The 21,789-nt window shown below is 46.6% G+C and overlaps 1 protein-coding gene across 19 annotated transcripts in view; it reads right to left on the bottom strand.

The window, feature by feature from the left end:
• ELMOD3 (ELMO domain containing 3) overlaps nt 1-21,784 on the bottom strand; it is a 33,536-nt gene extending 11,752 nt beyond the window's left edge. For 2 of the 19 annotated variants that reach the window (XR_015136779.1, XM_086326533.1), the window contains exons 1-11: nt 21,313-21,784; nt 20,004-20,170; nt 18,523-18,611; nt 18,152-18,438; nt 14,427-14,504; nt 13,663-13,732; nt 9,696-9,764; nt 8,652-8,743; nt 6,667-6,790; nt 6,341-6,463; nt 1,218-1,348 (exon numbers count right to left, since the gene is read on the bottom strand). Coding sequence is in view for 13 of the 19 variants with exons in the window: in XM_086326533.1 (XP_086182659.1) it covers nt 1,218-1,348; nt 6,341-6,463; nt 6,667-6,790; nt 8,652-8,743; nt 9,696-9,764; nt 13,663-13,732; nt 14,427-14,504; nt 18,152-18,202 (738 nt within the window). In the remaining 6 variants the exon portion in view is untranslated. Of the gene's footprint in view, nt 1-1,217; nt 1,349-6,340; nt 6,464-6,666; nt 6,791-8,651; nt 8,744-9,695; nt 9,765-13,662; nt 13,733-14,426; nt 14,505-15,290; nt 15,432-18,151; nt 18,439-18,522; nt 18,612-20,003; nt 20,171-21,312 lie in introns of all 19 variants that reach the window. The other 17 variants (XR_015136780.1, XM_086326534.1, XR_015136781.1 and 14 more) reach the window with 12 other exon arrangements.
• Between the last annotated feature and the right edge of the window lie 5 nt (nt 21,785-21,789).

Genomic DNA, 21,789 nt, shown 5'->3' with positions numbered 1-21,789 from the left:
ATGAAAACTGTATTCCCAGGACTTCCCTGGTGGTCCAATGGTTAAGAATCTGCCTCCAATGCAGGGGATGGAAGTGGGATTGATCCCTGGTTGGGGAACTAAGGTCCCACATGCCGCAGGGCAACAAAGCCCAAGTGCTGCAACTAGAGAGCCTGCAAGCTGCAACTACCGGGACTGCGCCGCAACCATGCTGCAGTGAGGACTCAGTGCAGCCAAAAACCCCAAACAAAAACCACCGTAATCCACCCATGTTCTCCCAACTAGAGAAAGCCCCCATGCTGCAGTGAGGACTCAGTGCAGCCAAAAACCCCAAACAAAAAACCACCGTAATCCACCCATGTTCTCCCAACCAGAGAAAGCCCCCATGCTGCAATGAGGACTCAGTGCAGCCAAAAAACCCCAAAACAAAAAACCACTGTAATCCACTCATGTTCTCCCAACCTTGCCTACTTAGCACTTAACACACCCTATTATTTATTTATGTATTAAACTTACTGTCTCGTCCTCCCTGCTAGATGGATCTCATTGATGCATCCCAAGCACCAAGAACAATTACTAGCACAGGGAATGCTGAATAAATATCTGTTTAGTCAATGAATGAATTCCAGGCCCCATGAATCTGGGATAGACGAATGGAAGGAAACAGGTCAAGTTTGTTGTCTAAAATCGGGGGACTACCACCTTTACTACAGGGGAAAACCCTGAAGAGAGGCCTGGACAGAACCTGAGGGCTACAGGAGCCACTCCTGAGCTTTCATAAGCCCATGTGTGTCACCCGGCCCTGGGAGGCAAAACCTCTCCTCTGGGCACGTGAAGGCTGAATGCGCCCTCCCCCAGGGCCAGGAGAACATGCCAGAGTCAGGAGGGCAGCACGCTGAAACACTGACACCAGGGTTGTGTCCAGTGCTCGTGCACATTACCGCACTGAACTTCCCCAACTACACGGCTGAAGTTTCCATGAGCTCCTCTCTATGGATGCAGAAACCAGGGCTCTGAGCAGCTGAGGTGCTGGCTTGAGACACACACTAATGAGTGGCGGAGCTCGGGCTCCAGCCAGGTCAGGGGAATGCGGGTGCCCATGCCTGCTTGCCTCAGCTGTCCTGAGGGCCCACAGCAACTGGAGATCTACCTGAGAAGCTGTCCCCCTACTCAGGACAGCCCTGTGCCCAGGTCCTAGCCCTGCAGCCTTCTCTGCTGGCTTCTCACCAAAGCCCCACCTGGATATGATGACGAGACAGGCGGAGAATCTCCCGGGCCATTAGCAAAGTCTTTGAGTCCATCACCAGGTACAGGAGATGCAGGAGGGCAAGGAAGCCTGCTCCTCTGAGGTCTGTGGCTGGATTTGTTCCTAAGACAAAAACCAAGAGAAAACTGAGGGAGTTTAATGAAACCCTTGGACAGCAAGGAGATCAAACCAGACAATCCTAAAGGAAATCAACCCTGAATATTCATTGGAAGGACTGATGCTGAAGCTGAAGTTCCAGTATTTTGGCCACCTGATGCGAAGAGTTGCCTCATTGGAAAAGACCCTGACGTTGGAAAGACTGAAGATAAAAGGAGAAGTCTGGGATGACAGAGGATAAGATGGTTGGATGGCATCACTGACTCAATGGACATGAACTTGGGCAAACCTGGGAGATAGTGAAGGACAGGGAAGCCTGGTGTGCTACAGTCCATGGGGTCCCAAAGACTTCGACACAACTGAGTGACTGAACAACAACAACAGTGAAATCCCTGCTCCCTGAGTCAATGACCTTGATCACAGCCCAGGTGGAGAATCTAGACTTCCTCTGACTGACTGCAATGAGGTGGCCCTCAGCTCTGCCAGGGTGGTCAGAGATGCAGGGAAGGGACTTTTATCCTTCCCTGGTGCCAAGGAGCCCACCTCTCTCTATGGGATGTCAGGGGAGGTGACATGGAACAGCAGTGAGGCACCCCTGCCCCTCCCAGCCAGTGGTACTAGTGGAGGCTCAGTGGGATACTTGGATTTCTATCCCCACCTGGCAATAACGAGGTGATATCACCTGTCCCCCACTGCCCAGTGTCAGAGGAGGCCTGCTACAATAGAAGATTTAAAGAAGATCCACAGTGTCATTATATACTACCCCAAATGTCTAGGACAAAATAAAAAAATCACTCATTACACCAAGAACTAGGGAAATCTCAAGCTGAATGACAAAAGACAATTAATAGACAGCAACATTGCTGGGGGAAGGGATAGAGTTTGGGATGGTCATGTACACACTGCTATGGATAACCAAACAGGACTTACTGTATACCACAGGGAACTCTGCTCAATGTTATGTGGCAGCCTGGATGGGAGGGGAGTTCGGGGGAGAATGGATACATGTATATGTATGACTAAGTCCCTTTGCCATTCATCTGAAACTATCACAACATTGTTAATTGGCTATACCCCAATACAAAATAAAAGGCTGCACAGCAAGGGGGAATCAAGATTACAGTCAGAATGAAGGCTGCCAATCAGGATAGGGAGACTACCCTCGCTATTTGGCTGGGCCCAGTGTAGTCAGTCATGTCCAACTCTTTAGGACTCCACGGACTACACAGTCCATGGAATTCTCCAGGCCAGAATACTGGAATGGGTAGCTGTTCCCTTCTCCAGGGGATCTTTGCAAGCCTGTGATCGATTCCAGGTCTCCGGCATTGCGGGTGGATTCTTTACCAGCTGAGCCATCAGGGAAGCCCAAGAATACTGGAGTGGGTTGCCTATCCCTTCTCCAGTGGATCTTCCCAACCCAGGAGTCGAACCGGGGTCTCCTGCATTGCAGGCAGATTCTTTACCAGCTGAGCTACCAGGGAGGCTAGTAAAGTAATGCTCAAAATTCTCCAAGCCAGGCTTCACCAATATGTGAACCGTGAACTTCCAGATGTTCAAGATGGTTTTAGAAAAGGCAGAGGAACCAGAGTTCAAATTGCCAACATCCGATGGATCATCAAAAAAGCAAGAGAGTTCAAGAAAAATATATATTTCTGCTTTATTGACTATGCCAAAGCCTTTGACTGTATGGATCACAAAAAACTCTGGAAAATTCTGAAGGAGATGGGAATACCAGACCACCTGACCTGCCTCTTGAGAAACCTGTATGCAGGTCAGGAAGCAACAGTTAGAAATGGACATGGAACAACAGATTGGTTCCAAACAGGAAAAGGAGTACGTCAAGGCTGTATATTGTCACCCTGCTTATTAACTTATATGCAGAGTACATCATGACAAACACTGGGCTGGAAGAAGCACAAGCTGGAATCGAGACTGCGGGGAGAAATATCAATAACCTCAGATATGCAGATGACACCATCCTTATGGCAGAAAGTGAAGAAGAACTAAAGAGCCTCTTGATGAAAGTGAAAGAGGAGAGTGAAAAGGTTGGCTTAAAGTTCAACATTCTGAAAACTAAGATCATGGCATCCGGTCCCATCATTTCATGGCAAATAGGTGGGGAAACGTGGAAACAGTGGCTGACTTTATTTTTGGGGGCTCCAAAATCACTGCAGATGGTGACTGAAGCCATGAAATTAAAAGACGCTTACTCCTTGGAAGAAAAGTTACTCCTTGGAAGGAAAGTTATGACCAACCTAGATAGCATATTAAAAAGCAGAGACATTACTTTGTCAACAAAGGTATGTCTAGTCAAGGCTATGGTTTTTCCAATAGTCATGTATGAATGTGAGAGTTGGACTATAAAGAAAGCTGAGTGCTGAAGATTTGATGCTTTTGAACTGTGGTGTTGGAGAAGGCTCTTGAGAGTCTCTTGGACTGCAAGGAGATCCAACCAGTCCATCCTAAGGGAGATCAGTCCTGGGTGTTCATTGGAAAGACTGATATTGAAGCTGAAACTCCAATACTTTGGCCACCTGATGCGAAGGGCTGACTCTTTTGAAAAGACCCTGAGGCTGGGAAAGATTGAGGGCAGGAGGAGAAGGGGACCACAGAGGATGAGATGGTTGGATGGCATCACCGACTCAATGGACATGAGTTTGGGTAAACTCCGTGACTTGGTGATGGATAGGGAGGCCTGGTGTGCTGCAGTTCATGGGGTCTCAAAGAGTCAGACATGACTGAACAACTGAACTGAATTGAATGTAGTCAGAAAAATCCTTAAATGTGTGACAGGGAGGTAGAAACACAGCATCAGGAAGAAGGATGCAAGGACAGATTCAGCTCTGAGAGATGTTGTGTTCCTGGCTTTGAAGGAGGAGGAATGTGGGAGGCCTCTTAGAAGGTGCAAAAGGCAAGGAAATAGATTCTCTCCTGGAGAGTCTAAAAAGGAATACAGCCCTGCTGTGACCTTGATCTTGCCTCAGAGAGACTGTGTCAGACTTCTCAACTACAGAACTAGAAGGTGGTAAATCTGTGGGTCTTTTTTCTTTTGGGGCTGTACTGCACAGCATGTGGGACCCATCCAGGGATCAAATCTGTGGCTCCTGCATTGGAAGCACAGAGCCTTAACTGCTGAGCTGCCAGGGAAGTCCCTTGTATTGTTTTAAACCACTAAATTTGTGGTAATTTTCTGCAGCAACAATAGAAACCTACAAATGCCTTTGGTAAAAGGCAAATGCCGTTTATACAAATGCCTTGGATAAAGGTCTCAGTAAAGAAATATCAGATATAAAGAACCAAACAGAAACTTTAGGACCGAAAACTATAATAACTAAAATTAAAAACTCATTGGGTGGGCTCAACAGCTGAACAGAGACAACAGAGGAAAGAACCAGTGAACTTGAAGACGGAAAAATATAAACAGCCCACTCTGAACAACAGAGAGAAAAAACAAAACAGAATGAACAGCGCCTTGGAGACCTCTGGGCTATACAGCTGCTGCTGCTATACAGATATCCCCTTAAAACGAACAGAGCCTCCGGGACTAAGAGGAACAGTAACAGAAGATCTAGCACCTGTGTGGTCGGAATTATACAAGAAAGGAGAAAGAGAAGGGCTGAAAAAAGTACTCAAAGCAATAATGGCTGATAATTTACCAAATTTGGCCAAAGACATAAACCTACAGATCCAAGAAACTGAGCAAAACCCTAATAGGATAAACCCAAAGAAATCTCCACTAAGACATACCATAGTCACACTCCTACAAACAAAAGAAAAAAAGTAAGCAAAAAAGACCTTGAAAGTAGAGAAACAAACCACTCCTCATCTACCAAGAAGCAATAATTCAAGTGCCAGCGGAATTCGCATCAGAAGCTATGGAAGCCAAAAGGAAGCAGCCTATTTATTTTCAAGGGATGAAAGAAAAGATCTGTCAACCTGGAATTCTACATTCAGAGAAATCATCCTTCAGGAGTAAAGGGGAAATCGAGACATTTTCAGATGAAGGAAGGCTAAGAGGATTTATGCTGGCTGACCTACTTTAGAAAGTGGCTAAAGGAAGTTCCTGAAACAGAAGGAAGTGAAAAAAGAAGGAATCTTAGAAGATCAGAAAGGAAGAAAGAATAAGGGATAGAGTAAACATATGGGTAAATACAACAGAATTTCCTTTTCCTCTTGAGTTATTTAAATTAATGGTTGAAAGAAAAATCATAACACTGATGTGACTCTCCATGTCCAAGTCAATTATATTATAGATGAGGGACGGTAAAGGGACTTAAACACACTGTCAAAACCAACAGAGCACAAATAAATTTTGAGCATATAAAGTTTCCTTTTCAAATCAAGATGTTTTCCTGTTTTATATAAATGTAATTTTATATATGGTTTAGGAAAAAAATGGACAATTCAAAAACAGGTGAAATAATTTTGTTTCACTCAAGAAGTGAAATAATGTAAAACACAATTTTCATTAACACTAAAAGAAAAGAGCAAAAAGAAAACACTAGAGGACTTCCCTGGTGGTCCAGTGGCTGACTCCAAGCTCCCAATGCAGGGGGCCTGGCTTGGAACCCTGGTCAGGGAACAAGATTCCATATACCACAGCTCAAAGTTCCTGTGTGTTACACGGAAGACTGAAGATTCCACGTGCTGCAACTAAGAATCTGAGCGACTAAACTAATTAATTAATTTAAAAAAAAACCACTGGATTCTAAATCATACCACTCCTATGCTTTCCATTCCACTAAGAGTACACGTTTTACACTGGCCTGCAAGGCCCCGAGTGAACAATTCTTGTCCACTTCTGCCACTGTTTTTTCTCAAAAAAGAGTTACACACATTTCACTTCAGGGCCTTTGCATTAGCTGTCCCCTCTTCCTGGAATGCTTTGCCCCAGATATCCCGTCTCATGGTGCTGGCGTAACAGGAAGAGGACTATCTGGGTTCTCATGCTAGTCTTGGAATAAGGAGTCAGGGAGATGAACCATTTCTCTCTCTTACCCTGAAAGCCCAGATCTTCCCAGTGGTCTCCGTGGAGGGCACAGTCAAACTTGGAGCCAGTCAGCTTCTTATAGATGGTCTGCAGGACTCGGCCGTGCATGGGGTCTTGGCTATCCAGGCCACCTGCCCCCAAACACATGCATGCTCTGCTGAATTGGCCCTCAGGGAAGGACTGAGTGCTTCCCAGAGAACGCACAGCCAAGACAGACCCGGCCTGGACGCCCACACCCGGCCCTCCCCACAACATGGTGAATGCAAGAGCCTCGGTTTAGTCTCAGTCACAGGATGGACAAACCGTTCTCTCTGCTTTGCGGCCGTGCACTCACACTGAGCGATGGTCAAGACCAAGTCCCTTTCTTCACGGAGGCCCTGGTGGAGCTTCGGAGGCCCGAAGAGGTAGTGCCGGAGGGCAGCAAGCCCGGTCCTTCGGATGGTGGGCTGGATTCTTTTCTGGGGAGAAAGGTGCAGGAGTGGGCAGAGTGCTGAGTTCACTTGCTTTCATGAACTTACCATGAGGATCAATCAGTACAGGACTGGTCTTGTAGAAACGAATAGTTCCCAACTAACTGGCTGGCCTCTGAGCCAGGGAAACAGGGCAGAAGCTGTGAAGCATCTGCTATTAATAAATCTCCAAGGGACTTCCCTGGCGGTTCAGTGGTTAGAACTTCACCTTCCGTTGCAGGGGGTGTGGGTCCTGGTTGGGGTGTTTGAGCCCTAGTTGGACAGCTAAGATCCCACATGCCTCCAAGCCAAAAAACCGAAACATAAAACAGAAGCAATACTGTAACAAATTCAATATAGATTAAAAAAAAAAAAATCTCCAGGGACAGGTTCTTCCAGCTCTCAGGTTCTTTGTAACCAGAAAGAGATGTCCCTAAGCCCAGATCTAATCAGCCTGTATTTAGCCTGTATCAGTCAGTATTTAGCCTCTGGGCTTTTCCAGAAATGGCTCTGTCACTGACTTCCAAGGAAGCTAGAGGGGACTGGCCATGGGGACTGGCATCTGATAGACAGACAGACACACAGATGCCAGGCCAGGTCTCCCAGCAGGGCTGCTTCCACCCTTTGTTATGTCTGTGTTTGTCTCTCTCTGTAAAAGACATACAGGCTAACAGCCCTCTCAACTTCCAGGATAAGACAGTCAGTGAGAAGGGGAGTCTAGGGCACTTTCTTGGAGCTGGATACCCCTGAGGGGTAGCTGGCACCTTCTGTCCACACCACAGCAGCACTGGCTACACCAGCTCCTGCTGATGCCTTCGTGTTCAGAGCCACTGCTGCAGGGCTTAGGATACTCTGATTTCAGCAGGTTCCGGCCCTCTGGGATCAGTCTGATTCCTATCTTCAGCCTCTCTCTTCAAGCCAGGCTTTGGTTGAACATTTGAATTCACAGTCCTCTAAACTTACCACCCGGAGAAGGCAATGGCACCTGACTCTGGTACTCTTGCCTGGAAAATCCCATGGACGGAGGAGCCTGGTGGGCTGCAGTTCATGGGGTCGCTAAGAGTCGGACATGACTGAGCAACTTCACTTTCACTTTTCACTTTCATGCATTGGAGAAGGAAATGGCAACCCACTCCAGTGTTCTTGCCTGGGGAATCCCAGGGACTGGGGAGCCTGGTGGGCTGCCGTCTATGGGGTCGCACAGAGTCAGACACGACTGAAGCAACTTAGCAGCAGCAGCAGCAAACTTACCACTAGGCACTCAAGATGTCTGCCAGCTTTTCATTTCCTTAGCACTCTTTTTCCAACCCCACATATTTTTTAAATTCCCAAAGAGCTTCTAGTTCCTCTAGGATATGGAAAATTTTCCTATATTGGCCATCAATCACTCAGCTCTCTGGACAGGCTACCCTGCTTCCTAGCATCTGATTCCAGACCCCACCCCCGTCCCTGCAATCCCTAGGATGGGAGAGTGGGCAGCAGCTCCAAGGACCCCCCTAAGACAGGACCATTAGAGCTCCGGGGACACAGTCCCTGAGACCACATGACACCTGGGTCCTCAGCCACCTGTGATTCTGTACCCTGAGATTTCTGAGTTGGGAAAGAGCCCTCGACTGGAAGCTTCCCTCTTGCCTGCCCAGTGCCCTATCCTCTGCTTAGTCACTCAGTTGTGTCCAACTCTTTGCAACTCCATGGACTGTAGTCCGCTAGGCTCCTCTGTCCATGGGGATTCTCCAGGCAAGAATACTAGAGTGGGTTGCCATGCTCTTCTCCAGGGGATCTTCCCGTGGCCTATCCTGATGGGGTAGAAACCTAGCTTGGGGGAAGAAAGCGCTTTGCTCAAGACCCCAGTGCCCCCCTGGTGTCATACCTTGAAGGAGGAGAGGTCCACTGTCTGGAAATGCTGCAGGGCCTCACTGAAGGAGATGAGCTGCCCAGGCTGGTCCATGCTAGCCTGGCTCCCTGTGGCAAAAGGGAAGACACTCCAAGAATTGTGACAGGAGCCACTCTATCAACAAACATGTACCAAGGGCCTTCTGGTTGTCACCTCTAAGCCCAGCACAGGCTTCCAGCTGTCAGTGTCAGACACCTACAGCTACAACCAACCCGGTGTCAGGGGGCTGGTGTTATTCACAGGGCGGACTCCCTTTCAGAGCTGGCTGTGTGGAGGTGGACCAAGCTGAGCCCTGCAGAGTAGAAGCTGATCTGTAGGAGCCCCCAAGTCCACTCATCTGTGAGTGGGGTGCGTCACTGCCTGGAGGAGGTACCCACACAGAAGCTTGCGACAGGTCTGTCTAGGGGCCTTTCCCGGTTTCTACTTCGCCTTCTCATGCCCTGGAGATGAATGATCTCTCCTCCAGCCTTTGCTCCAGGGAATTAACTCGTCAACCAGCAGTTCAGGTGACGGCTGATACAGCCCCTGAAACGTCTCTCCAGGTGCTCAAGTGGGGCTCAGGCTAGATTTAGGTCTCAGTTCTCCCCTCCCACAGCTCCACCTAAACCTCCCAAAGGAACGAGACACAGTTCTGACAGCCCCCAGTGCCTTCCAGCAGACGACTTCAACCTCCATCTCCAGAGATTTCCTTGTACAGTGAACCATCTGCTCAACCTGATACAGGGGTCCTGGCTGCCCAGCTCCATCCTCTGCCCGACCTCATCACCCTGCAGAAGCTGACCCTGACCATGGTCCTCCTCGTCTTCTCTCAGACCCCGTGGCATTCACCTCCCTTTCCTCCAGAGGTTGGAGGGCATCACCTTTGAAGTGGGAAAAGAGGTTTTATTCTATGTCACATATCAAAAATGAGAACACTCAGGAATTCTGTCTCCTAATCCCAAACAGAGCATCAGCCTCGTGGGTAGACAGTGCCTTTAGTGGCAGCAGGCTGTGTGGAAAGGGTGCCATTCCTCTAGTTACCTGTCTCTGGGTGGATGCTCTCCACAGCTTCCCATTCTTCTTGGGCTTGGAGGACTTCTGTACTCACAACTGCAATAGTGAGACAAGGACATCCCCTGAGATCTATGTATGTCTGGATCACTGTTGTAGCCCCTGGCCTTATCTGCCTGTCTTGCCAGACAGCTGCCAAAGTGAGCTTTCAAAAAGGCCAGACCTGATGCCAGCCCGCTGCATGGAACCCTCTAGGGATTCTTCGTAATTCTCACAATGAAACCCCAACCCACCTTCAGCTCCAACCTCTCCTGGCGCAGCTCCATCTCAGCATGCAGCCAACTCCAGCACCACCCTCCCCTGGCACCTTCTTCAGCCTCTGGAATCTGCTTTTAGGAGCAGCACCATGAGAGTTCCCGACACCCTGTTCTTGTCACAGTGTGGCAACTGTCCTGCCCACTGCACTGGGAGCTACAGGAGGGCAGGGTTCTTGGGGTTCAATGGGTGCACCATGAATGTTTTTGTTGCTATTTTTGGCCACACCGGCTGGCATGCAGGATCTTAGTTCCCCAATTACCTGGGATCAAACCTGTGCCCCTTGCAGTGGAAGTATGGAGTCCTAACCACTGGACCACCAGGAAAGTCCTCATAATGAATGTTTGAGGAATGAATGAAAAGCACAATGAAAGGAGGGGGGACAGAAGAAAAAAACAGCTGCAGGACAGGCTCTCTATAATCACTGCACAGCCCTTTACTCCACACCACAGCTGCCACTCTCTGGACCGAATTCTGGTGTCATGGCTGTCACTGGCTTTTCCCCTTTGCTAAAGAGGACACAGGCAAACAGTGGGGAGGATGGGGAGGCTTCTGTTCAAACCAAACTGGTGAGCCTTCCAGCCTGGATAGTGTAAGCAAGTTAGGACAGCTCCCCTCTGCCTTGCAACCAGGGCTGAGGAATTTCTGTGACAGTGAACTGTTTTGGAAGTACACTTGCAAAAGGGCTTCCCTAGTGGCTCAGATGGCAAAGAATCCACCTGCAATGCAGGAGACCTGGGTTTGATCCCTGGGTTGGGAAGATCCCCTGAAGAAGGGAATGGCAACCCACTCCAGTATTCTTGCCTGGAGAATCCCATGGATAGAGGAATCTGGTGGGCTACAGTGCATAGGGCGTAGAGTCAGACATGACTGAGCGACCAATACACACTTGGAAAATTAAAGAAAAACCTACCCCAAACTCAAAACACTAATGGATAACGAGGCTGAGGAGGCTGCTGGGGAGCAGGAGGGGACCACAGTGAAAGCACCCTGTAGAGACAAATGGCTTGTGAACTTTTTAGCTCACTCACAAGCTGTGCTTCTTCAGGCAAGTTACTCAACCATCTGTAATCTCTCTTGAGATTACTATGAGAACAGAGTCTCGGGGAGCACGTGGCCCAAGGTCGCCTGCTCAGTGCGCCTCAGCTAGCAGGGCCGACACAGTTGTGGACTCCGGTCTAGCAGGATTGTGGATGGTGGTAGCAGATGAGATGGATCTGGACTCTTGCCAGTCCTTGCCCGGGGCAGCAGATGGTACAACAGGGCTTCCAAACTAGGTAGCTTCAACAGAACACAGGATATTTGACCCGGGACCATGAGGAAAATAAAGACTTATGTCCAGCACGCTGGACCCCTGGCAAGTGAGCTACAACGACAAAGGGGTTGAACAAGGAAAGTGGAACGGCAGCCATGGACGCTTATCAGGATGACAAGAGTTCCCCCACCCTTCACCCCTCATCTACATCCAGCCTCACTGAGTTAACCTTCAGATTATCACAATGCAATTAATCTTTTACCCCATGCATCCTTGCCTATAAACAAGTTGGTCAAAGGCCGTGCACCAGGAGTAGGAACCTCATGGGCAAGGGTGTGGGAGTTTACTGTGATAGGAATGCAAGTAAGAGGAAGCACACGGTCTCAAGGGGCAACTTCAATCTGGTGCCCGAACTAGAGACAAACACCCAACCCATGTAAGAGCATATTGCTCCTTTCCTAGTTCTTTTAGGACTCAGGGAGACAACTCCCACCTCTGCACACAATCCTGATGTAAATACTGCTTTCTCCACACGAACAGAAAAGCATGGAGCTTCCAAATCTCCAGGAAGACAAAGCCAGTTCACGTTAGTATGGCTCTTTATCATTTTTCCTTTTGTCAATTACCTCCTTTACTTAAGCCCTTTTCTCTTTATTCACACAGTAAATGGCACTACTGATTTAGTCAGCCTATTAATTTAAATTAGCTGAGTGCTGTCTGAAAAAAAAAAAATGTAATTGTTCAAACACGTATGTACACATACTCAGTCATATCCAACTTTTTGTGACCTCAGGACTGTAGCCTGCCAGGCTCCTCTGTCCACGGAACCTTCCAGGAAAGAATATTGGAGTGGGTTGCCATTTCCTTCTCCGGGGATCTTTCTGACTCAGGGATCGAACCTCAGTGTCCTGCGTCTCCTGCACTGACAGGCGGACTCTTTACCACTTTACCACCTGGGAAGTCCAGTGTAACTGCTCAATATGATCAAGAATATCTGGCACAGAACTGCCAGTTGTACTGAAACAGAAGACATTTTGGCATTTGAGGAAACATCTCTAATCAATGTTAGGTCTGCCAACACGTGGTAAAGACAAAATTCAATTAAAAGAAACTCTATAGGGACTTCCCTGGCCATCATAGTGATTGAGACTTTGTCTTCCAACACAAAGGGTATGGGTTGGATCCCTGGTTGGGATCGCCTGAAGGCCAAAAAAATCAAAAACATAAAACAGAAGCAATGTTGTAACAAATTTAATATCCATATGGTAGGGCAGGGGAGGGAGATTCAAAAGGAGGGGATATATGTATACTTGTGACTGATTCATGTTGTTTGTGGCAGAAACCAACACAACACTGTAAAGTAATAATTATCCAATTAAAAATAAAATTTAAAAAATGGTTCTCTTTAAAAAAAAAAAAAACTTCTGAGACCTTCAAATAATTTTTCTACACTGGAATATTTTTAATAGACTCCCATATTCTTGGAGATTACACATTCAGTTTGCAAGATTTTAAGATAACAAAACACACCAGTGAGTGCTCACTATGATTCTGTGTGCTAAGCACTTTCCATTATCTCGTTTAATCCTTATAAAATTTATATCATACAGGTTCTGATATAACCCCGCTTTTACAGATAAGTAAAGCAAGGGTTAGAAAGATTAAGTTCCTCACTCTGGGTCATGGAGCTGGTGGGTGTAAGAGTTAAGACTTAAGCCAGAGACATGTGACTCCAGAAGTGGTCCTTCTGAATTGGTGAAGTGTGCTTCCTTGTGCGTTATATTAGCAGGCAAAGTGAGCTTTAAATAGAGTATAGGAAGCGCCATGTCAAGCAGGTAAAACAAGATTAACTTTTCAAAGCCTTTTCATCTACTCTGTATCATTTCAGTATCACAACATCCTTCAGAGGACAAAGGAAATACTGATACCTCCACTGTAGACACAGAGATAGTATAATTTTTCCAAAAGGCAAGTAAGTCACTAGCAGGACTTTGGGGACCAAGTTAGGATTCAGGTCTCTCAGGACTTCCCTGGCAGTCCAGTGGTTAAGACTTCACCTTCCAAAGCAGAGGGTGTGTGTGGGTTTTATCCTTGGTCAGGGAGCTAAGATCCCACATGCACTGCAGCCAGAAAACCAAAACATGCGACAGAAGCAATACTGTAACACACTGAATAAGAGACTTTAAAAATGATCCACATGAAAAAAAAAAAAAAAAAACCCTTAAAAAAGAATGAACGAACTCAGGTCTCTTGACTCCTAATCCAGTGTCAGTTCTAGTTTCCCTTGAAGAAGGATAAATCTATAAAATTCTATAGGAAAAGTAGTGAGAGAAATTCAAGGGAAGAAATTCAAGGAAGAAAAGGAAAGACCCACGAGCTCTGCCTTGAGTCCCACCCAGGCTCCTCGGGCCCTGAAGGGGACCTTACCACGGGGCTCCCAGGCGTTCGCCTCTGCTGTCAGGGCCTGGAGGACGCTGTGGTTCTTCAACTCTGAGATCTGTAGGGGCAGGTGACCTTCAGTGTGAGGGCGGAGTCCAAGTCCTCCTATCCACACAAATACATACTGCCCACTGTACCAAATATTCTTGAAACTGGAGGCCATTAGAATCTGTCTTCCCAGATGGGTTGGTTAAAGCCAATCTTAATGAGTGCATGCTCAGTCGCTCAGTTGTGTCCGACTCTTTGAGATCCCACAGACTGTAGCCTTCCAGGCTCCTCTGTCCATGGAATTTTCCAGGCAAGAATACTGGAGTGGGTTGCTGTTTCCTCCTCCAAGGGATCTTTCCTACCCAGGGATTTAACCCACTCCTGCATTGACAGCTGGGTTCTTTACCACTGAGCCACCTGGGAAGCCCAATCTTAATGAGAGGCACCTGGAAAATACCAACTATGATGGAGAAGTTGGGCAACGTAGGGACAAGTATATGCCCTCCTTGAAGAGTAAATGGATAAAAATCTACTCAACTGAGATAGTGGTGAGCTGTTGACATCCCCACTGCACTTTATATTCTGCTTCATTACAACAATTTTCTGATTAGGCAGATTGTTTTGCATGTCTGTTCCCACTCCTACCCCCAAAGTATGTACTACTGGAGGGCAAGGTTTGTGCCATCCTGTGTCCCGGCACCACATAGCAGCATGTTACACGAACGCCTACTGACAGAAGACACGGGGCTGTGGGCAGTACGTACAGAAATTCCTCTGAAAGCCAGAAGAGCACTGCTGTCCTTGTCACATGGTGGAGAGGACCCAGCAGACACACTTTCAACCTGCAAGGCAAACGAGTCAGTCTCTCAGGCACGTATCAGTCCCCCAGAGATGAAAGCTTGAACAGCACACCCTTTCCCTTAACACACACACAATGGATTAACCCTGGAGAAGTCAACTACAGGTAATACTGTAAGGACAACTCCTGTTTAACCTGGTCTGCAAAAAGCTTAATGTTAATCTAATCTCATACAGACTTCTTGGCCACATTCAAAGTCTCAGGGCTCTGAGTAAGTAAAGTTGAGTGAGGCGGTTTCCTCATGTTCTGCTCAGCCAAATCTTTCCCCTGCTGGAGCTTAAAAACTACCCAACAAACCTTTTGCAACTCATATCAAAACACAAGGCTAATTTTCCTGTCTTTGGTGTTTAGTTGCTAAGTTGTGTCTGACTCTTTGCAACTCCATGGACTGTAGCCCACTAGGCTCCTCTGTCCATGGGATTTCCCAGGCAAGAATATTGGAGTGGGTTGCCATTTCCTTCTCCAGGGGATCTTCCCAACCCAGGGATCAAACCCAGGTCTCCCACATTGTAGGCAAATTCTTTACTACTGAGCCACCTGGGAAGCCCTAATGCTTTTAATGTTAAAAAATGAAAAAAAATCCTACAAGTCAGTAAGAGAAAAAAAAAAAGAAACCAGTAGAAAAATGGGCATGGATGTAGATGGTTTGCATAAAAGGAAACACAAACAGTTCTTAAACATGTGAAGAAATGCTCAACCTTACTCATAACAAGAGAAATGTCAACTAAAGTCAACTACAACTACTCTTGAAATAACATTTTTCACTTACCTTGTTATCAAAGATCAAAAAACGTGGTAACACCATGCTGGGTAAAGGACCAAGAGCTGTAGACACTGGAGAGTGAACTGTTACCACCTCTCCGGCTTGATAATATCTGACACGATCATGTATGCTGTGTCTATTTGGGGCCTGCAACTGCATTTGAGGAATTTATCTAATATATATACTCATCCGTGTGCAAAATGACATGCTTACAGTGTTACTCATGGCTTTGTTCGTCTGTTTTTGTTCGTTTGTTTTGGCTGCACTGGGTCTCTGTTGCCATGCCATCTCTAGCTGTGGTTCGAGGACTTCTCGCTGTGGTGGCTTCTCTCGTTGTGGAGCACGAGCTCTAGGGCACATGGGCTCTAGTAGCTGTGGCACACGGGCTTAGCTGCCCCCATGGCACGTGGGATCTTCCTGGACCAGGGATCAAACCCACGTCCCCTGCACTGGTGGGCAGATTCTTAACCACTAGACCATGAAGGAAATCCATGGTAGTACTGTTTATAAAAGCAAAAGGCTAGAAAAACTCTGAATGTCCACTGACGGACTTCTTTCTTTATTTTACTCTATTTATAACCCCTCCACCCGCTGTTTCACCGAGATGTAATTGACATACATCACTGTGTAAGAGGCAAGGGGCACAGCATGACTGGACTTATATACGTTATGAAATGATGACCAGGATAGGGTTATCGATCATCCATCATCATCTATTGGTACTACATCAACAAACAAACAAAACATTTTTTTCCTTGTGATGAGAACTCTTAGGATTTATTCTCTTAACTTTCATTCTAACATACAGCAGTGCTACCTTTATCATGTTGTACATTATATTCTGAGTACTTATTTATCTTCCAACTGGAAGTTTGCACCTTTTCACTATCTAATTCCCCTTTCCCCATTCCCCTATCTCTGGTAGCCACAAATCTAATCTCTTTTTCTACAAGTTTGTTTTTGAGTTATAATTCACTTACAACACGATGTTAGTTCCTAGCGCACAACACAGTGATTTGATGTTTCTATACATTTCAAAATGATCATCATGATAAAGCTAGTTGTCACTAGTGAACTAATTTTAAATAAATTAAAGCATATCCACTTAATGAGATCCTATACAGCCATTTAAAAAAAAGAGTAAGAAAGTACTTTATAAATGATTTGGAACAATCTTCATGATATTACTATATTAAGTGAAAAAGCAAAGGGCAGAGTATACTTTATCATTGGATTTTCTAAAAAAAAAAAAAAAAACCCCACATAAATCTATTTGCTTGTTTTTATAGAGACTATTTCCAGAATTATAGTCTTCAAGGAAGTACTAACTTTGCCTCAGCAGGAAAACAGGGTGGCTGGGGAACAAGAGTGGAAGATATTCACTATATGTACATCCTCATACTTTTGGATTTTGAACCATGTGCAGTATTATTTTCTCTAAGGCAGATAAAAGAAAAATAATAATAATTACGGGAAAATAACTAACAAAGGTATCATTGTTATATCAAGGCCCTGGAATCCCAGACTGTCCTGTTACTCTAATCCCGCGTACTTATTTTTGCCAACTAACACTCCTTAGACACAACTTTGATTTTTTGACTTCTTTTTGCCTTCATTTTTGCCAGAAGGATGAACCCATAAACACACCACAGCAGAGCTACTCCTCCACAACTGGCCTCCTGATGTCTAAGCACCATTATTTCCCACTTAGCTAAAGTGAACACACTGCTGCAATTCCTCTCACCTCCAGCCCTTGGGTCATGTGGTCTCGCCCCCACCTCCACCTTCTCAGTGTTTTCTGGGCCCTTCAAGATCAGTTCCATCTCCTCAGGGTGGCTGAGCTACAGTGGTTTCCTGCAGTTACGAGGGTTTCCTCAGATCTCTAAGTCCCATAGCCTCTGTATGTGGCACAAGGTCCTCTGCAAAAGACCTGTCTCCCCAGTCAGACTCTTCTTGTATACTTGTTTTATATTTCTCAGACCATCTGCACAGGACTAGGCTCAAAATGGGCTTCTCTGGTGGCTCAGACAGTACAGAATCCGCCTGCAATGCAGGTGACCAGGATTTAATCCCTTGGTCAGAAAGATCTCCTGGAGACGGGGATGGCTACCTACTCCAGTATTCTTGCCTGGGAAATTCCATGGACAGAGGAGCCTGGCGGACTACAGTCCATGGGGTCACAAACAGTTAGACACACTCGAAGGCTCAAGATACATTCTCAATGATATCTGGTGATTCACCGTGCTGCACAACTCCCTGTAGGAGTCTGTGTGCTCAGGACTCATCGCATCGTTCTCTCCCCTCTAGTATCCAAAGATAAATGTTCTCTGGAAGAACAGTTCATCTGTCTCAGGAGAGTGAAGAAAACCTCCCTGGACTCCCAAAGCACAGGCTTTGTCCCCATTCTGGCCACTGCACCCCAAAGGCTACATTTAAGACCATTTCTGGGAAGGTAGGGAGAAACATGGGGAATACAGGGTAAGCTGCCAGGCTCACACATATCCACATGGAACCAGGGATCCTGAGGATAAACAGGTCAAAATGGGTATTTGAGAGAGAAAGGGCCAGTAAACAACCCAAACTGATTGAAATATATATTTCCTGGGAGATTCCAATTGAAACTTTTCTCCCACCCAAGCAAATCCAAACCCAAATCCTATAACCTACTTAGAAAGCAAACCATTGGGAAAGGCAATTGATCCAGAAGTAACTAAGAGCTTCTTCTAAAAGAATAAGAGAACTGTAAAGAGAATTTTTCCTACACATTTCTAAAGGTCCACACCCTCTTGATATATGCTCTCTCTTATTATTATTAACAATACATCCCATACCAACACCTTCTTTCCCAAATGGATATGCTTGCTTACCTGTCCATCTCTTAATTCTTTCTCATGGAAAGAGTGAGAGTTTTCATTCATGACTCAAACTCATTTGTTCAAGTGACTTTTGTCCTTGGGCTCAGAAAGGAGTTTAACAAGGTCTGAGATTAGAAGCTATGGGGAGAGCCTGGGATTTGACTGTTCTACCGTTGCCCTCCTTCTTGGCAGTCGTTCAGACTAAGAACGAGAAAACAGTCCCTGTGTGCCATCACCAGGGTGGAGGCTTCTGTGAGTCCTGACAGAAGTCCTTGAGGACACACTCTGGAGTCTCAGCCCTGAAAAAAAAAAAAAGATTAAAGAAGAAAACTAGTTTCATCATTCAGTTATGCCTCTGACTTGAAAAATCTTCAAACAGGTACCTCCCTGGTGGTCCAGTGGTTGGGACTCTGCTCTTCAAATGCAGAAGGCACTGGTTTGATCCCTGGTTAGGGATCCCACATGCCACGATCTATGGCCAAATAAATAAATAAAAATAAAATGATTATGGGATTTTAAATCATTAAAAAAAAATCTTCAAGCAGCTGTAAACATATTCCAAATAAACATGCTGCCTTAGTGAATGCCTGCCTCTTACTATCCATGTAACGGGACAGAAAGAAGGGGTCCCTGCAGGAGTTTAAGGGCTGGCTTCTCAGTGTCCAGGAGGCAGCACCACTGTAAGTGGTAGGGATCTGTTTTTCTATTTGCTTTTTAAATTAATTCTTAATTGGTGGATAACTGCTTTACAGGGATCTGTTTTTGACAATGAAGTTACTGAGATCTGGGAAATTATCTAAAAGTGAAAGTGTTAGTCGCTTAGTCTTGTCCATCCCTTTGTGATCCCACGGGCTGTAGCTTGTAGGTTCCTCTGTCCATGGAATTCTCCAGGCAAGAATACTGAAGTGGGCAGCCCTTCCCTCCTCCAGGGGATCTTCCAGACCCAGGGATCAAATCCAGGTCTCCTGAATTACAGGCAGATTCTTTACTGTCAGAGCCACCAGGAAAGTCCATGTGTCTCAAAAGGGTGAGGATAATTTAGGGTGACACATTGGTGGGTGGTCTTAGCTGAAGTGCTCAGGCTTTACTCAGGTCTCAGACCTGGCAGGGCCTAACACTCAATTCGGTTCCTATGATGGTATTAACAGAAACTCAAAATGCAACACAATGCCCCCCCTTCCTCAGTGAGCACCAGTACTGTACATCTGGCAGCTTCCTGGCCAGTGAAGCTAACTCTAAGTATTTCTTCCCATGAGTCCACCTCAGGAAGTGATTTGGGCAGGCCCATACCTCACCATGGGAGAAGTGGACATCATGAGCGCCTGTCACAACAAGAATCTGGGTAAGTGGGCAGGTGATGGATAGTATACCTCACAGACTTGGTTTACCTTTCTTTTGGCTGCACTGTGTGGCTTGCAGAATCTTAATTCCCCAACCAGGGATTGAAGCCCAGCCCTCTGCAGTGAAAGCACAGAGTCCTAACCACTGGACCACCAGAGAATTCCCCAGTTGACTAAGAAAGGCTGACTAAGAAAGAAAGGTGGCATTGCTCTGAGGTCAGCTCTTCAGAGAACACAATCTGGGTTCCCTACAAACCGGAGGCCAGGAACAAGATGGACTCTTTGTCAGGAAGCTGGATGCACTGACTGTTCCTAACACCAAGAGCCAGAATACCTCCTGATTGCTGGACTGGACACCTGGCTCACTGTAACAGGGGGAGGGCAGTGCCCTCCAGTTATAGCAGCTCAGGAACCAACTCTCTCTGTGTCCTCTGGCGCCTCAGCATCTGCCTCCCTTTCCACTCCTTCCCCCTTGACCTTCTCAAGTGTTCTGCATATGACAAAACACTCACACATCGACCAACCTTGGGAAGATGATTGGCAGGTACGGCGACCCTGAGCTCAGGGAGGCTCTTCTATTACTGGGCTTATATTGAATCCAGCAGTGTTGAATCATGACCAGCTTTACATGCCTGCTAGTGCTCAGTTCTGGCTGGAGCCCTGCCAGGACTCCATGAGGGACATTCACGATCTGTATTAGAGAAAGAAATGAGCAGAAACTGTCAAACGAGCAAGTACTAGAAGTTATAACGTCACTCCTAATAATATTAGGGAAGTTCCTTATGGCTGGGCCTGAGGAAATGGCCTTCCTATAAAGACGGATCCTTTTGAAATTAAGTATTTATGGTGCACCTATTGTATTTTGTTAATTAAAATTTTTTTAAAAATGGAAGTAGTGGCTACCCTAGTGGTCAGTGGCTAAGACTCCATGCTCCCAATGCAGCCAGCTTGGGTTCAATCATTAGCCAGAAAACGAGATCTCACATGCTGCAACCAAGAGTTTGAATGCTGCAACTAAAGAACATGCATATGTCGACTAAGACCTGGAACAGCCAAATAAATAAATAATTTTAAAAAATCGAAATGTAGTTGATTTACAATGTTGTTATTTTCTGGTATATAGCAAAGTGATTCAGATATATAACACATATATGGGCTTCCCAGGTAGCACTAGTGGTAAAGAATCTGCCTGGCAATGCAGGAGATGAAAGAGGCACTGGTTTGATACTGTGGGTGGGGAAGAGCCACTGGCGCAGTAAATGGCAACCTGCTCCAGTATTCTTGCCTGGAAAATTCCATGGACAGAAGAACCTGACGGGCTACAGTCTATGGGGTCTCAAAGACTCAGACACAACTGAGTCTATCTACCTATCTATCTACATAACTGAATATATTCTTTTTCCGATTCTTTTCCATTACAGATTATTCAGTTCAGTTCACTTGCTCAGTCGGGTCCGACTCTTTGTGACCCCATGCATTGCAGCACACCAGGCTTCCCTGTTCATCATCAAATCCCGGAACCTCCTCAAACTTTTGTCCATAGAGTCGGTGATGCCATCTAACCATCTCATCCTCTGTTAGTACAAGATACTAAATATAGCTCCCTGTGCTATACAGTAGATCCTTGTTGTTAATTTTTATGGTGCACCCACTTTAGGAAAGGAGCTACATTAAAGGGAATAATTTTAAGTTTAAGCTTGCTGGGGCTTAAACGCTAAATAGATATTTAATCTAGAAATTGGAGCGACACTTTCAGTATAAATGCATACACAGGTAGGCTGGTTCTTTCATCGGCCTTTCCGCTGGGCGCTCCCCGCCCGCTCCAGTCCCTACCCGGCCCCGGCCGTAGGCGTCGTCATCCCAGGGCGCCCGCCCAAAAACTATTGACCAGTTTGAGGGTCCCAGAGTCGGTGCTCGCCGGCTGTGATGCGCGGACGTCAAGGGAGATCTCAATCCAGCAAGAACCCAGCCAGACAGGGGCTGCGTGGGGACTCTGGCCAGAAACTTTCTCAATTGTTCGGAGGGGAAAACAGGAAAGCGATTTGCCACCGGTCATCTAGCGAGTCCGCGGCAGAGCGCAAACCACAACCCAGGTCTCCTGTCTACCAGGATCGGGAGTCTCTCTCGGTCTTACACGTCTCACCCTTGTCTCGCCCCACGGCGACCATTTCCGCCCCACATTCCTCCTCCTCTGACCCCCGCCCGGGGATCGCCGGCCGAGTCCCCGAGTTCCCAGTTCTTCGCTGTTGGGGTCTCCCAGCCCCGCCAGGCCTCCTCCGCGCAGGAACACGGCCCTCCGCACAGCAGGCG

This window comes from Bos grunniens, chromosome 11 (assembly GCF_055505025.1).
Source record: "Bos grunniens cultivar Pamir isolate PY7600 chromosome 11, Bosgru_T2T1.0, whole genome shotgun sequence".
In the NCBI taxonomy this organism is placed as follows: domain Eukaryota; kingdom Metazoa; phylum Chordata; class Mammalia; order Artiodactyla; family Bovidae; genus Bos; species Bos grunniens.
Note: the sequence above shows the minus strand (reverse complement) of the source record. Positions and strands in the feature narration are given on the sequence as shown.